General features: G+C 41.2%; 3 protein-coding genes across 4 annotated transcripts in view; 1 reads left to right on the plus strand and 2 right to left on the minus strand.

Annotated features, from left to right (window-relative positions):
- The window catches only part of ANTXR1 (ANTXR cell adhesion molecule 1), a 113,198-nt gene extending 111,673 nt beyond the window's left edge, over nt 1-1,525 (minus strand). For both annotated transcript variants that reach the window (XR_012039650.1, XM_072846003.1), the window contains exon 1: nt 1,055-1,525. Coding sequence is in view for 1 of the 2 variants with exons in the window: in XM_072846003.1 (XP_072702104.1) it covers nt 1,055-1,206 (152 nt within the window). In the remaining variant the exon portion in view is untranslated. The remainder of the gene's footprint in view (nt 1-1,054) is intronic.
- GKN2 (gastrokine 2) overlaps nt 1-14,819 on the plus strand; it is a 30,944-nt gene that overhangs the window by 588 nt on the left and 15,537 nt on the right. The window contains exons 2-3 of the mRNA XM_072846004.1: nt 9,039-9,146; nt 11,964-12,022. Of these exons, the coding sequence (XP_072702105.1) occupies nt 9,074-9,146; nt 11,964-12,022 (132 nt within the window). The 5' untranslated portion in view covers nt 9,039-9,073. The remainder of the gene's footprint in view (nt 1-9,038; nt 9,147-11,963; nt 12,023-14,819) is intronic.
- On the minus strand, nt 8,996-14,136 carry GKN1 (gastrokine 1). The gene is made up of 6 exons (XM_072846005.1): nt 14,074-14,136; nt 13,415-13,468; nt 12,924-13,064; nt 12,594-12,704; nt 10,471-10,609; nt 8,996-9,250 (listed from the first exon to the last, which is right to left on the minus strand). The coding sequence occupies exons 1-6, from the start codon at nt 14,134-14,136 to the stop codon at nt 9,156-9,158; spliced, it is 603 nt and encodes a 200-aa protein (XP_072702106.1). The 3' UTR covers nt 8,996-9,155.

The raw sequence follows: 14,819 nt of genomic DNA on the forward strand, positions 1-14,819 counted from the left end.
AGGATCAGTCAGAAAGCTTCATCCGTGAGCACTTCTGGCAACTTGCAAATACTTTCCTGTCTCTGAAATTTATGGTTAATAATGTCAGTACCATGGCTCTGGCATGCATATTCTCTAGTATTTCCAAACCTTTGGTTCAAAATAACTATTCTTAGTCAAGAAAATGAGGAGAATCATTTTAGCTAGTATGTTTTTTGTACTTTTTTGTGAATTGTTGTATTGCTTCAATATGAAGCTTTCCAAAGCTCAGCATATATCTGTCTCACATTGCTCCATCTACAATCTCAAGGCCTGTGAAGAGGCAAACTTAACCAGTGCCAAAAAGACACTACCACAACTGGTGATGAAAAGAGTGAGGTAGGAATTTATCTTCAGTATAAACAGTTAAGCAGTCAAAATATGCCTTTGATTAACAGGAAACAAAGAAAATGTGACTCAGCGTAGAGAAAATAAAGCTCTCTTTAAATACGGCACTCTAGCCGTTTTCCATCACAATGACCAAAATCAGACCCTTTCAAAGGGAGCAGCCACCTCTCAGAGCCCGGTCTTTACCTGCAAGTTGCTGCTCTAGAACGTTCAGAGCTAAGGAGCAAGCGGTCCAGAAGCAAACCTCCAGGCAGGCAAGATTTCCTCCCCGTTTTCTGCTACAGAATTAATGCCTGCAATAACAACTCTCCAACCTCTGCTTTCATGAGTGCTCAACCTTCACGGTTCACAGGAGAATCAGAGGTGACCCGGGTGCTGCCCTTCTCCCAACCACTCTTTTAAGAGACTACAGGGTGAAGTACACAACAAAGTTTCTATATCAGCCACAGCAAAATGTATAACGATTTGATTTACAGAGCACAATGGCATTATATACTAGACCTACCAAAGAAGTTACCACAACAAAAACAAAGCCAGAGTACTAAGGAGTTTCGCAGGTCCCTTGGGGACACAGTGACTTCTACAAAACCAAAACCCAAAGAAAACCTCCTTGGTATCAGTATATGCGATTCCAGTTCATGCCTAGGGAAAGATTTCTTTGAAAAAGAAGAGAGTAGAACTGACTTACTTGTCTAGAATGAAATACAAATCAAATCCCCCGTAACAGGCAGGACCACCATTCTCTCTCTTTCCACCTTGTCCATCACAGGCTAGCATAAAAGTTGCTAGGAAGAGCCATTTGAAGCCAAATCTCAAGATGCTTTGCTTTGCAATGGCCATTATATCCAGAGAGGAGGAGAAAAAGAAATCTCTTCTTCCAAGGCTCCTTTATTTCACACGTTTCTCCACAAAAGCCATTCAATGACCTTTAAATGTATATATATATATATTTTTTATTCCTTAAAACTCCACTTGCAACAGCTGTCCTCGGGAATTGCAAGGCTTTCCCCCTTGTTTCCCTTGCACTTCTGTTTCTTGGTTTCAGATTTCAAGATGCACAATACAGTATTTCACTTTTTTTTTTAAAGGGACTTGACCCTCTGTCTCACTTGCAGCTCTCTGAAAGCAGCACCATTGTTTTGCAAGAGAAGGAGCAGCCTCCTAACAAATCTTGCTTTGTCACAGGCTTAAGAAAATACAGGGAGGGTTTGAGGTTCCCCCCCGCTTAATTATTATTGTTATTAAGGATGGTAAGTTTTATTTTTCCTTAGCAAAAAAAGCTCAGATAATGCCACCTTGTGGCGAAAACTCAAGCTGACTGGAGGCTCTGGTTTTAAGCATAATATTCGTGCACCGAGCATACTAAACACATACCACAGCAACTTTAGATACGAATGTAGAAGCGGTTTGCTTCCAGCAGTCACAGGGCGCTGCGCAGAAACATCTTTGTTTCCCACGTAGGCAACATCTGAGTTTAAAGACCTTTAAAAACCTGCAGTAGCTTCACAAAAGTTAAAGTGACAAGCCATGCCAGGTTTCATCCCTTGTATTTTCCCAGTCTGGAGAAATATCAAGCAATATCTGTGCCTATGAAACAGACTTCCCTCTCTTACTATCCTTAGCAAACTCATTTCAGCCACTAGAGCCTAAACTCTTCTTCTTCCAAGAAAACTTGCAGGATAATGTAGCTTCAGCTACACTTGCATTTTCTATCTCCTTCCACAAACAGCACCACAAGCTCTAAAACCTGAGCAGGACAGCTCAAAAGCAAGAGCATTCCCCAGTCAGAACAGCCCCCTATATCAGCAAGAGCTAAACTAGAGATCCCAGGAGCAGGGGCTCCTGGCCTTCCCTCTCAAATCCTCTCAGGCTACAGCCACACACCTGTTCTCCCAGTATGAACTGCTGGTTAGCGGAGCAGCTTCAGGTGTTGCATCAAGCGTGGGGGGACCAGGTCAGGTTTCTGACAGGGGATGTAAGTGCACTTGAGTCAGGCTTTTAAGCTGTTCTTCTTTGCTTAAAGAGTTAAATTTGTCTTTAAAAAACTCTTAGCAAAAGCAAACAATCTGTGGAAAGACCAGGAAAAGCAGCAGAATAGGGAAAAGGACCAACAGCATGATAACAGCCTTTTGACAGAAGTAAGAAACATCTGGATTACAAATTACTCAGGCACCTTGCTGCATTGATGATTAAACCTTTGGGAGTGTTCTCCCTCCCACACCTGGCTGTGCTCAGCAAATGCACCAGCTCCATCACCTCTACTGTGGGTAATACAGAGCCATGGGCAAATGGTACCTCCTCGGTCCTACTGCCAAATCCTGATCAGACCTGAAGGAAGTGGAGATCCCTTGGGAGTCAAACCTTCTCTAGGGCTGGACAGGAGCAGAACCAGGTGTTTTGTAGATGGGTATTTTGGGCTTCCATCCTCAAACTCAAGGGGAGTTGGGAGTGTGGGTGTGAGTCTTTCAATTTATCTCTTAGTCTGAAAGGAGACTAGTAACGCAGCTCGTTACTGCAGAGGCAAAAGATCTATGTCAGGGTATCAGGCTTTCTACAACAAACAGAAACATGGCACAATGTCAGAAACGTGTATGAGAGCCTTTCGCTGAGGTAGCTGTGATGCTGCCCAAGCTGAGGGTTAGCACCCGCACCAGCCCTGGGCAGGCAAAATGTGAGGGCAGGTGCTCCTTTATGGGTAGGTGTGAAAAAGAGGTGGAGCCGCTGCCTGCTGGTTTTCGTATCTGAGTGATCTGGTTGCTTAAATCCTGTGAGATGAGGCTGCTGGGAGATACCAAAGTGCAGAGCTATTATTCCTGTAGGCAGTGTAGGTATGCTAGGTAAGCGAAGAGGGTTTGGGGATTTTAAAGTTTCATGTGGGTGCTCTGGAACAAATCTGTTTGTAGTTATGAAGCTTGAATTGCATAAGTCATGGGGTTATGTATTGAGAGTTTTGTGTCTGTGTTGGAACATTGTACTGCCCTAAGGAAGGGGATGAGACTACTCCATGGATTTTTTCAGTCTTTTAAAAGAAAATGAGCTGAATGGAGGATGTAAAAATAGGAAGGGTAGAAGAAAAGCTTCCTCTCTGGGGACCAGTGTGCTGCTTTTGAGCAACCTTGGAAAAGTACTAAGGGCTAGCTTCTGATCTGAGGTACAGCTAGGGCTTCTACCACAGCCAGCTAAAGTATCTTCTTGTCACTAGCTTATAGCCTGTGTCTGCCTAAAGATTTAAAAGCAGACTGATAATCTCTCTCACTTGTTTCTGACTGGCCTTGAGATGAACAAATATGTAGAGTTTTAAAAACAAAAAAAAAGCTGTACCTCAGGAAAATAATATTGGCCTGAAACTAGCAGAGGGAAAGGCAGGGGAATGGAGGAGGAGATCAGATTCTCTGTGTTGCTGTGGATTCAGGCTGACAGAAGGCCCAGGAAAAGTTGGGGAAAAGCCAAGGAATGAGGCATCAGATGAAGCTTAAAGCACTCTGAGATGGAGGGAGCTGCTGACAAAGTGAAACACCATGCTTTGTGCTGTAACTCTGACTTTCTTCAGGGCTAGTCCTCTTCATATGCCTATCTCAAGAATGTGTCTTTTTGTTTATGAGTTGGTAATAGCAGCATCAACACTCTGAAAAAAGCAGCTCCATAATAGGAAGCTCATGTGAGAGACAGGAGGGGGTGTTGGAATTTCTGTCTGTCCCTCCCTCACTAAAAATGCTAGAAACAAAAATATTACGAGGACCATAGCTTTGTGTGAAAGACCTAACAGTTCTTAGAGAGACTGGGTGTGTTGTATTCTTTGTGTGAAAGAGACAGGAGTAAGGTGTTTTAATTGCCTATGTGGGTCAATGGTTAATTAAGCTCCAACAGATGCCCTTGGTGTGTGAATAGAATTTGCATATGTAAATGGCTGGGGGATGTGGTATCAGCAGGTTTTCTTGTTTTATCATCTACTCCCTTATATGTATCTGTGGGACCTTTTCTGAAACTCACAGCTTGGAAGCAGCAGCAGCTGGTTCTGTCCGTTTGTGGTAACAGTGGTGTTGCTGATGGGTGGGACGTAGCACATGACAGCATCGTGTGGGTTTTGTGAGCACTCACTTGGGTGTCTTTGGGGGTGGCTTCCTTTTGCTCACAAATGTCTGACCCGTATGGTGGATAATGGCTTCTGTCAAGACCTCAAAATCACATTCCCTAGTTTTCATGGCACTTCAGGAAGCTGTTACAGCAGTCTGTATGCATAATCGAGACGTCACAAATTGCCTGTGCCGATGTCCTGGTTTCAGCTGAGATAGAGTAACCACTATGCGTGATGGAGCCCTGCTTTCCTGGAGATGGCTGAACACCGGCCTGCCCATGGGAAGTAGTGAAGGAATTCCTTGCTTTGCTTTGCTTGTGTGCACGGCTTTTGCTTTACCTATTAAACTGTTTTTATCTCAACCCTCGAGTTTTCTTACTTTTGCTCTTCCGATTCTCTCCCCCATCCCACCAGGGGGGAGTGAGCAAGCGGCTGCGTGGTGCTTAGTTGCCAGCTGGGGCTAAACCATGACAGCCGACCAATGTTATTATCACAAATATATCATCACTGAGCAGGAATTACTTCCCTGTCTTCAGTGTAGACATGTCCTTAAATTCACTGGCCGTATTTTCAGATGGTGTAATTCAGCACAGCTCTGCTAGTATCAGCAGAGCTGCGCTGTCTTACGTGGTGGAGGACAACAGACTTCTCTGGGTACGAGTTGTGTGCCTTTACAGTTTAACTGTACAACATGTAACTCAATGCTGACACCCAGTGGCCAAGGGTTTTTTCTTCCCTGGCTTGCTCTGATTTTTCGAGGGATCAAGAACTCCCTTGCCTCTTGCTTTTATTTGATTTTGCCCTGCTTTGATTTTATTTGCCTCTGCTGTAACATGCAAGGCTGTATTGCATTATTTTTCTGGTGATTAGAGTTCCTTCCACTAGCTTTTTTTAACGAGGGCTGCTAAATCTGCATATGTATGTAACCTCTTCCTGAAGAGGAGTATCAGGCTAATATACAGATGAAAATATATTGCTTGTAATGTATTAAATAAAATAGGATAAAATATGGTGTAGGGAGTAATTCTGCCATAATCTAAGAAGGCCATGTGGTTGCTTTCCAAGTCTTGTTTTTCAATTCCTGCCTAGGAGCAGGGGGTGCAGTCAGACAAGCTGTTGCCCCCTCTGGTTAGTGCTGTAGGAAATAGGGTTGTGTAATAAGGCTATGCCCTTCTCAACAGCCTTCCCTCCTCTGCTTCCCTCCTCTGTTGCATGTATATTGCTTTTGTTTGCCTTTAACTATTTCCAAGCATTTTGCCAGGGCTAGAGCATCCTTGCAGCACCTCTGCAAGTGGTGTTGGTTTTTATGTTCACTTATAGCCGGACAAAATTCAGCCCAGATGACTCAAAGGGGTGTCTATCACTAGTGGTATCTTTCTCTCTAACTGAATTTAGACAAAGATGATCAGCCTGGTTCCCACTGATCCTGAGTTTGGAGGAAATGTTGAGGAAATCATTAGGGGCTTCTGGCTTTCAGCATTTCTGAAAATTGGATGGCTGAGGTTGACCTCCCTTCTTAAATGAAAGCACTCAGTTAAAAGTATTTTCTAAGAACCTGAGTTTAAAAGTCTGAATGCTCTAATGAGCAAGTCCAAACCGCAGCACAGGTGTCTGGATTCTCAGTCCCCTGTGACTCACAAGAATGCAGACTCAGTATTCTCCTTAGGAGTCTGTTTAATTTGATCAGATGTTTAGACAGTGGTAATTAACCCCTTGGAGACATTAAGGTGCATGAATCCTGAAACAATTAAGTCTAAGGTAACAAGGATTACCTAGAAACATGCATCTAACCTTGAGCAAGTGAACATGCAAACAGCACTGATGAAGCACTGTTTGTTTAAACAAATATTAGGACCTTCTGCAGTTTGGTTTCCACAGGTTTTAAGGCAAAAGGATAAGCACACATGCCCAGCAGGAGGGAGCAGAGCCGCATGGAATGGAAGATTCAGTTTTACTGACTACATTTCACATAATCCTACAGCATTTAAAAATTAATCCTACCATGCTGTTGGATTTGCAGTGAATGACTCGCTCTTTTCAAGTGCTGTAAACATGGAGAATGTGACCATTGATCTGTGAGGCAAGGTGTTGTATCTTAACTGACCCTGCTCTTCCTTGAAGACTTTCTTTGGAAGAGGCTAATTATACGGACAGGTGCTCCACACTGGAGTTTGGACTGGAGTGATAAATGGAAAACTTTTCCCTCTTCAGCCTGTGCTGTGTTGTCAAATTATCCTTCTCCTAATCGAGTTTGCAGATCTCCTTTGACTCAGTATTGTCTACTGCCTTTATTACTGCACTTATTAGCACATCCTTTAGATTTTATGGGACAAGCTGCAGAACAGTATATGCAGGGTGTAGCTGTGGCTTTTTAAAAATCCCAAATCCCTTGCATATCAGAGCCTGGGAGATGTCTTTGTGGCCTCTGTGCTGTTAAATGTCACCTGCTGGACTGCAGTAATTTTCTGCAGTGCTGGAAGGTGGTACGGGCTGGGAGATTTGTAGCGAGGCTGGTCTTGCTGTATTTGTTCTTCAGAACTCTCATCCCAGCAGTGTGGAGCAAATGTGTACATATGCTGTGGGGGTGTGCTGGCAGGCGCGGACTCTGGGCTGTGGAAACAAGACATGTAACAGCTCTGCTTGATAACAAGCAATAAAGTTTCTATTGAAGCATCGGGTTTATTTGGGGCCTTGTCTTAACGCTGTTTCTTGAGATCGCTTGTACTCTAGTTTTGCAATAAGCATCATAGGTCTATTTTTGTTGCTGCTGAGAAGTTTCTTCGGTTTGTTAGGTGGCTGAAGTTTCCTTTTCTTTCACTCATGTACATTTGGCATTAAAACGCACATACTACGACTAAAAAGTTTCATTCCAGTCCCTACTGGAAAGGGAGTTAATAGAGCAATGCCAATAAGAAGGCAAAGTAGGGCATGACAAGAGCTGAAAGATTTTGTTAGGATACCGTATAATGGCTAAAAATAAGTGAAAATCCCTCCTAAACTTTGATTCTTGCCTCTTTCTGTCATACTTAGCCTCAGCCTGAGCAAAATGAGACCTGATGGTGTGTGAAGGAATTAACAACTTGTGTAATACCAAAAAGGAAAGAGATTAGCAGCAACAAACTACTGTCTCTCTCTTTCTCCTCTGCTAGGACTGATGTGTGCTAATCCAGATAATTCAGATGCTTTTGCCTGAGATGTGTCTGAGTGAACTCTATATCCTTTCACACTGCTACAGAATAAAGCTTCTGGGGATCAGTGAGAGGGTAACAGAAACTGAGGGACGTTGTATGGCTGGCATTCTTCTTAAATACAGACTTGTATTCACCTGGATGACCCAGGGCATCCTGCCGTTTTTGTCAGAACAGAGGAATACTCAGTCTTGATTTTAAAGTTTTGAGCAATAGAGACCTCGCCTTACTAAAGCTTTAGTGTTTAACAGCCCTCCTCTTTTATAAAAACTGTACTTTAATTGCCCTCTAAACTTTTCTGCTTTCAAATGCTTGGGATTGGCTTCTTACTCCCTAAAGTTTTGATTCTTCTCTATTGACAGTGGCTTGAGCATGTAAGAAACTTGGGGTTGGGTGTTCACTGCAGGATTGGGGAGGGGAAAATTGTTGTTAGGTGACAACAGTCCAAGATAAATGCATCCTTCCAGTCCCCACTTGTTCAAAAAGAAAAGTTTAAACTTTTTGTAACAGCAAGCTTCATGCTGGGTCAAAGTAGACAGGGGATTGTTTGTCTTTAGCCTAGAGCTGACAAATTTGACGTAAACACTTTGTCAAATGCCCTCGTTAATTCAGCAGAAACATTACTGTATTCCTAGCTTGATTCACATCAAATTTATACTACTGGAAGACTGGACATACAGAGAATCTGGGACTAGCTATCAGGAAAGTGCAAAGACTCTTTCTACATGTTCCTGGCAGCATAAACAGAATAAATCCTTCATCTCCCTTTACAGTGCCATTGCAGCATTAAGGAGGTAAAACAAAGCCTGCTTTTTTGCATCTTCAAGGCTGAGTTAGAGGTGTTTGGGAGGAGACAGCTGGGAATCTTGCACTGTCTTATGTGGATCAATATTGTGTTTGCATCTTCGAAACAAAGCTTCCTCCACCTGAGTGCTCAATGTGATGCCTCTAGCCAGTCCTCGCTATGCACTGGGAAAAATGAAGGACTCTATTTTAGGAACAGAACAACTGTGTAAATCCTACAAATTAGACTCCCCTTCCTCTAAAAAAGGTAAATTTGTTGAGTCCTCCTTTTTTCTTTCTACCTTTCATGCCACATGAATCAAGATTTTTTTTTTTTAATGTGAGGCATCTTTCTCTGAGAAGGGAAAGGAAGGTCTTAACTCTGTATGCCTTATTTGTAATGTACATACTCTGACGCTTGCTGACCTCTATGGGTGTGTTGTGTTAAGGGCAGGATTTTAAAAGAGCGTTCTAAGGGCTCAAAAGGGGTAGAAGGGATGCAATCAAAATATTTTTCTGGATGTGTTCATAGATGATAAAGGGTATAGTAATGAGAAACTAGCCAGAGTTAATCCATGCTAAAGGTCTTTATTTGAAAGATACGGTCACCAATTGATCTGTTTCAGCATCCGAATCATCAAGAACGAAACTCTGGAAAGAGATGCCAGGGAAGAACAGCATCGGGGTTGGCTTTGTGCAGCAGCTACCAAGCATCTGTACTTGGTTCAAGAAAGGTAAGATTTTCAGATCTTGTTGTTGGCACGACAGTACCTAAGGTTCACAAGTTGCAGGACATCAAGTTTACTGCATGATTCTTCATTGTGTATATATTGGTTTCCTTTAAAAACAAGAAAAGAAAAAAAAATACCATGAGCTAATACCTGCGATGGTGTTAAGTGATCTGTGCATTCATTGGCAGCCCTTAACATCTGGCACATCGCACTCGCATTTTTAACCAAATTGAGCCATCTCAAGTACCAAAGCAATTATCAAAGCAAAGCAAGCAGTGAGTAGGTGGAAATGCTGCTATGTTGGAATGCAACATCCTATGCCTGACTTGTAGAGCATCTTTCTCATGACAGGGTTTGCAGACAATCAGCTTGCAGTAAGGCTCAGAGTACTTTGGTGCTTCAGGATTAACTCCTTAGAGTAAAACTCAGTGCCTTTATAGATATTTAAAAAGAATTTCTTTTCTTCTCTGCAATACAAGAAATCCTATTGCAAGTGATCGAACTATGATTATGGCACCCACGGCAAGACAGTTGATTTATACTAGTCTCCATAGCAATAGCTGGCGTTCTACAACAGTGTATTTTGATTGCTCTGTGTGAGCAATGTTTTAAATAATTGCTGCAATAGAAATATTTTACATGTATGAGTGAAAGATTCTTTTGTAGTCACCAAACACAACTGGATCTTTAAGTCAGAAATGAATGATCACAAAGACATGCTACTTAATATTCTTTTGGTTTTCCAGTACAGAGGGGCACTATTACACTCTATACTGTTAGTATATATTACTGTGCATTATACAGTTATGCTAGTGCTAGTTAATGGGCCCTGTCAGGCTTTGACGTGATTGGAGAATCCTCTGAAGTGTAGGTCCTTAAACTCCTAGGTGATGGGATCATTCCAGCTCTGAAAAGCCTACAGGGAATGAAGCAACTTGGCTTAGTATTGTGAAAGGTAAGCATTTGGCGGGACTCCTCGGTAAAGTTATCAGCAATGTCTGTACTGAAAGATAGTGGTTGTTAGGACTACCCTTTTTCTTTACTTTGGCATTACAGATTAGGTCAATCTGCAAAATTCTTGGCCAAAACTTAAGCCACCTTAAACTTTACTAAAAGGAGTAGTAAGGGTTTGGATCAGATCCTTTATGGAGGTTGTGACTCAACACTGTTCCAGTCCTGATCTGCAGAGATACTGAACCCTTTCTGCAACTCCTGAGGTTCTTGATTTGTGTCCATCTCTAGTTGGAACAGCAGCATTTGTGTATTATTCCCCAAGGAAAAAACATGCCTGATTAGTTACAGACATAATTCATTTGTTTGCACTCACTGTAAACTTGACGAGTCATGTAGGTTCTGAGTCCTCTGCACATAACGAAGATGTCTTGTCCGTAAGAAGTGGGGACACGGACAGGTCTCTCGATGATGTATGTGATCTCCCTTCCAAATTGTTCTTGACCTTGCAGGTACTAAACATCAAATGACATCATTCAGCAGGATCAAGGCACTGATCTATGTAATGCTATGCATATTCCTATTTCTGGAATGATGAGTCAGTGCTTGGTGTTTTACTTTAACTGTATTTAGTACAGTCTTTTAATCCACTGTGTGACTATGGGACCACTAGCAAGCATTGAAGATAGCTCCTATGGCAGATCTTTCTAAGGAAGTCAAGGTGGAGGGAGGCTAAAGAGAACTGGAAACTCAGTTAAACAGCTGAAAATAGTGCAGTCAGTATTTTAACACAGACCTCCTACAAAAGTATTCCCTCAGTCACTTGCTAACCTCTCACCCTAGAGGAACTCAGGTTCTAACTTGGAAGCATGGAACGAGAAGTCTATTCATTCAGTCTTCTAAAATGGGAACCAAAGAGGGCAGTAGCAACACTTGGCAGATACATTTACACTAAAATTATTTGCAAGGGTTCTCAAAGAGGTCATAAACACTACTGAGTGTTTTAGTGGGACAGTTTTTTCTGACCTGTTCCAGAGTGCTTTGTTTCAAATGAATTTCAAATGTATTTTCCTACTTGAGCGCTTTGTTGTCTGGATGCCTGTATTTCTCTCCTGACCTAGGCTTCCTGCTGGCTTGTATCTCTCACTATTCAGCTACAGCCACAGGACTCCTGTTCTGGCTCATACAATTAATATGGAGGAAAGGCTGTTGAATATAGAGATGCTCTCTTACGCCCTAAAGGAAAATGGAGGTCTGAACAGTAGAATCTGCAAAGCAATGTTCCAAAATGAAAAATGCAATTTCGTATTGAAAGGACTCAGAACTATTTTTAGATACTGTTATCCAAAAGTAATTAATGCCATTGAAGGTTTCCTAATATAACCTGTTTCTTAGCAACCTGCAAACCTAAAGTTCCTCAGAGAAAATGCAGCTGGGGGGAGGGGAATTGAGGCACCTACTCTTTCTTTTGAAAAACCATCCCCATGGCAAATTCCCAAGCCGCATTACTGTTCAGAAAAACAATCCTGCCACTTGTGAAAATCTCGTCCTCTCAAGAAAGAAAAAGCACAGTTAAGAAACAGCTTGATGGACTCCAGGATAAAGACACACTTAGCAGGGATGACTAGGTTTGACAATAGGCTTTCAAAATTATGGTGGAATTTTATCAAAGAGTTCCTGAAAGCCCACTCCAATATGCTTCCTTCTTGCAGGTAAGCAAGGAGCTGAGATAAGCTTCAGGGGGCACAGAGATGCACCTTAGAACAAGCAAGCGTGGGACTATAGCTAGAGGGGAATGTTTTTGCTCAAGCCTGTACTTGCGTAACTCTCCACCATTTCTTCCCCACCATGCTGCCTTGCCCTTTAAAGCCAGAATTTTTATAAGGACTCAGTTGTCAGACTTCAAGAGAAGCCAGTGTCTACAAAAGGTTAGTATGCTGAATGCTGAGATAATTTTTAAAATGTCTGTGCTAATTCTGTGGGCTGAACTCATGCTAATATGGTGCTTAGTTCTTCTGAAAAAGTTTTGACAGCTTGAAACCTTATTTAACTTCTTTCCTCATTAATGGATTATTTGTTCTTCCTCAACTAGAGCTGCCTAAAAAAAATATTTTTTTTAGCCTGCAAAGAATGTGAGATCATGAAGAGTACCATGCCAAAAATCTAAAAATCTCTAAACATGAAACAGTATTAAAAAGCAGTCAATCTAAATAATCTTTTAAAACATTATAAAAATAATCAATCTACAACATCGAAAAAACATGAAAACCCTCCACTGCAAGCATCTGAAACAGGGTATGCTAACTTTTCAAAGGCTTCAAATCATGTTAATGTAAAATGTCATCGAAATCGATACAACTTCATAATCAATGGTGTGATCTAAATGGCTTTTAAAGTAACTGTTGGTTTAAAAGCTTTTGAAAATAGCAATGTCTCTGGCACCAGTTTGCTCTGTATTACTGTACAACTTTACAAGTAATTACTCCTTTTTAATCTTACCCTGTTCTCTTCAGACAGTCTGGAAACTTCATCAAAGCTAGGCATCTCCCTTCTGTTCATCACGGAAATGAAGCAAGCTCTCTCTGGCATCACTTTGCTTGCAATATAGCCCTGTAAAATAAAGTTATTGACAACTAGGAATTCAGTTCTTCAATAACTAAGATTGGAATAAAGTCTGTATTAAAAACTATCTGCATTTATTACTTTTTTTGCCCCAGAACTTGGACTCAAAATGTTCAGAATAATGAAACAAGTCCTGTATTTTGGTCAGCTTTATAGGAGCTAGTCTCCTTGTACATTTTCTGAAAAAGCATGCTCCTTGTCACCTACCGTATTGTAGTTCCAAATGGTTTTCCATGACCCATAGGTGCTCCTTTCCTCAATAGTTACCACACGCCATTGCCTATTGACATTCAGAATCTGGTTGCCTAGAGTGGTGATGGGTTGCTCGTTTATACCAGTTTTCTGAAACTAGAAAACAAAATTAAACAACACTTTTAGACTTTCAAGTTAGTTAGTTATCTCCCCAAAGCTTTACAAAATCACTGCTATAATAGAATAAATGCTGGCCCACAGGGAGCACCTTTAGTGACCACAGTACTTTCAAAGTGACAAAGAAAAGGCTGTGGCATTCTGGAGTAGCTGTAAGAATTCTTGTAATAGATTCAAGGAATAATTTCTGTCTCTTACAACTGTCATCTGGTGGCTTTAGAGTTTTATGCATGAAAAGTTTTAGATTCCTTTCCCCCAAAGGGATGGGGAAAGAAGCAAGGAATATAGAAACAGCAGCAATGTATGTGTAACTTGGTCACAACACTCACGTCCTCAGCAAGGGCTGGAGTCAGCAAGAGTCCAAGAAGGATGGTAGTCAGAATCTGAAATGAAAATCGAGAACAAAAGTGTAACTGCAGGTCTGGTTGACAAATCTGGTCATGAGAATCCTAGTGCCTTTTTCCTAATCTGGTGTTTAAGTGTACTCCTTGGATCCTTTTTCGCTTTCATACTGGAATTACAATGGTCACCTAAAGTGAGTCATCCTTGCTTTACCCTAGAATAATGCAAACTAGATGCATAGATTCAGCTCTTAAAGTAACCTACTGAGGTTGCTTCTGAGACCTCTACAGTCATATACAGATATCGTACAAGAATGAGGATAAGGAATTTAAATTTCTTCTACTTAGGCATTACAAGAAAGTGGTTGATCCATTACTGCATTGCTCATTTTGCAAAAGCGTTGACAAAAATGGACATGGATGAGGCTTCCTGTAGATTGAATAATGTATAGGTAAACCTTTAAAAAAATCCTTACGGCTTCATCTGATTAGGTTAATAGGGTCTGAGTTGCTCACTCTGGAGGAAAAGAATCTCCCCAGAGAATATCTTTTTGCTATAGACAGACATAGGCACTTCTGAGAGATAAAGGCAAGGGTTTTGAATCAAAGTTTTAGTTTATAAGGAAAAAAATGCCATGCATACTTACAGGGAAGTTCATCTTGACTGCAGAGCTGATGCTAGTGCAGGTTGACTGAACAATGTGAACCATCCACCTTATATATGTTTTCAGTATTGGGTGTGGAACGGTTCAGTGTTAAAATAAAATTATTTTGTAATTTGTATCCCTGTTTGCATGTCACTGAAATCTTTCCTGCTGTAACTACTTCATAAATATGGGGGTTGTACTTCTGCAAATTTTGACCTGCCAGAATCTGATAATTATCAGCCAAGAATCCATTTGCAGTGAAAAATTAAGTATGTTTTATAGTAGCTTTCTAACCTGTACTCTTACTTGTGACAATTCATATCAAACTTAAGACCAGAGATAGCCTAGGGTTTAAAAAAAGACAATGTAAGTAAGAGCCTTTGTACCTTCCAAAATGTACTGTATGTTACCATGTAATGATAGGGCCTACCAAAATATATGGCCCGAATACAACATTGCCACTGAAAATTGTTTTACAATAAATAGGCAGTTCAAGTTGATGTATGACATATATGTGCAAGTCTGTGGATGTATCTTATTTTAAGTGGCAATAATAATTTTTTTTTACCTTGCCTCAGCTTATTTTCTGTGGTGATGTAAATACTTATTGGAAGAGGTGACCATTCAGTTAGGGAGGGTTTTGCATACTTGGTTTTTGTGTCATGTTGCTCAGTTTCATTTTGTGTGCAACCGGAGCCTATAGCAGGGAATCACTGTAAAGATGCCAAAATTACTTTTCAACTGGA

This window comes from Ciconia boyciana, chromosome 25, assembly GCF_034638445.1.
Source record: "Ciconia boyciana chromosome 25, ASM3463844v1, whole genome shotgun sequence".
Taxonomy (NCBI): Eukaryota; Metazoa; Chordata; class Aves; order Ciconiiformes; family Ciconiidae; genus Ciconia; species Ciconia boyciana.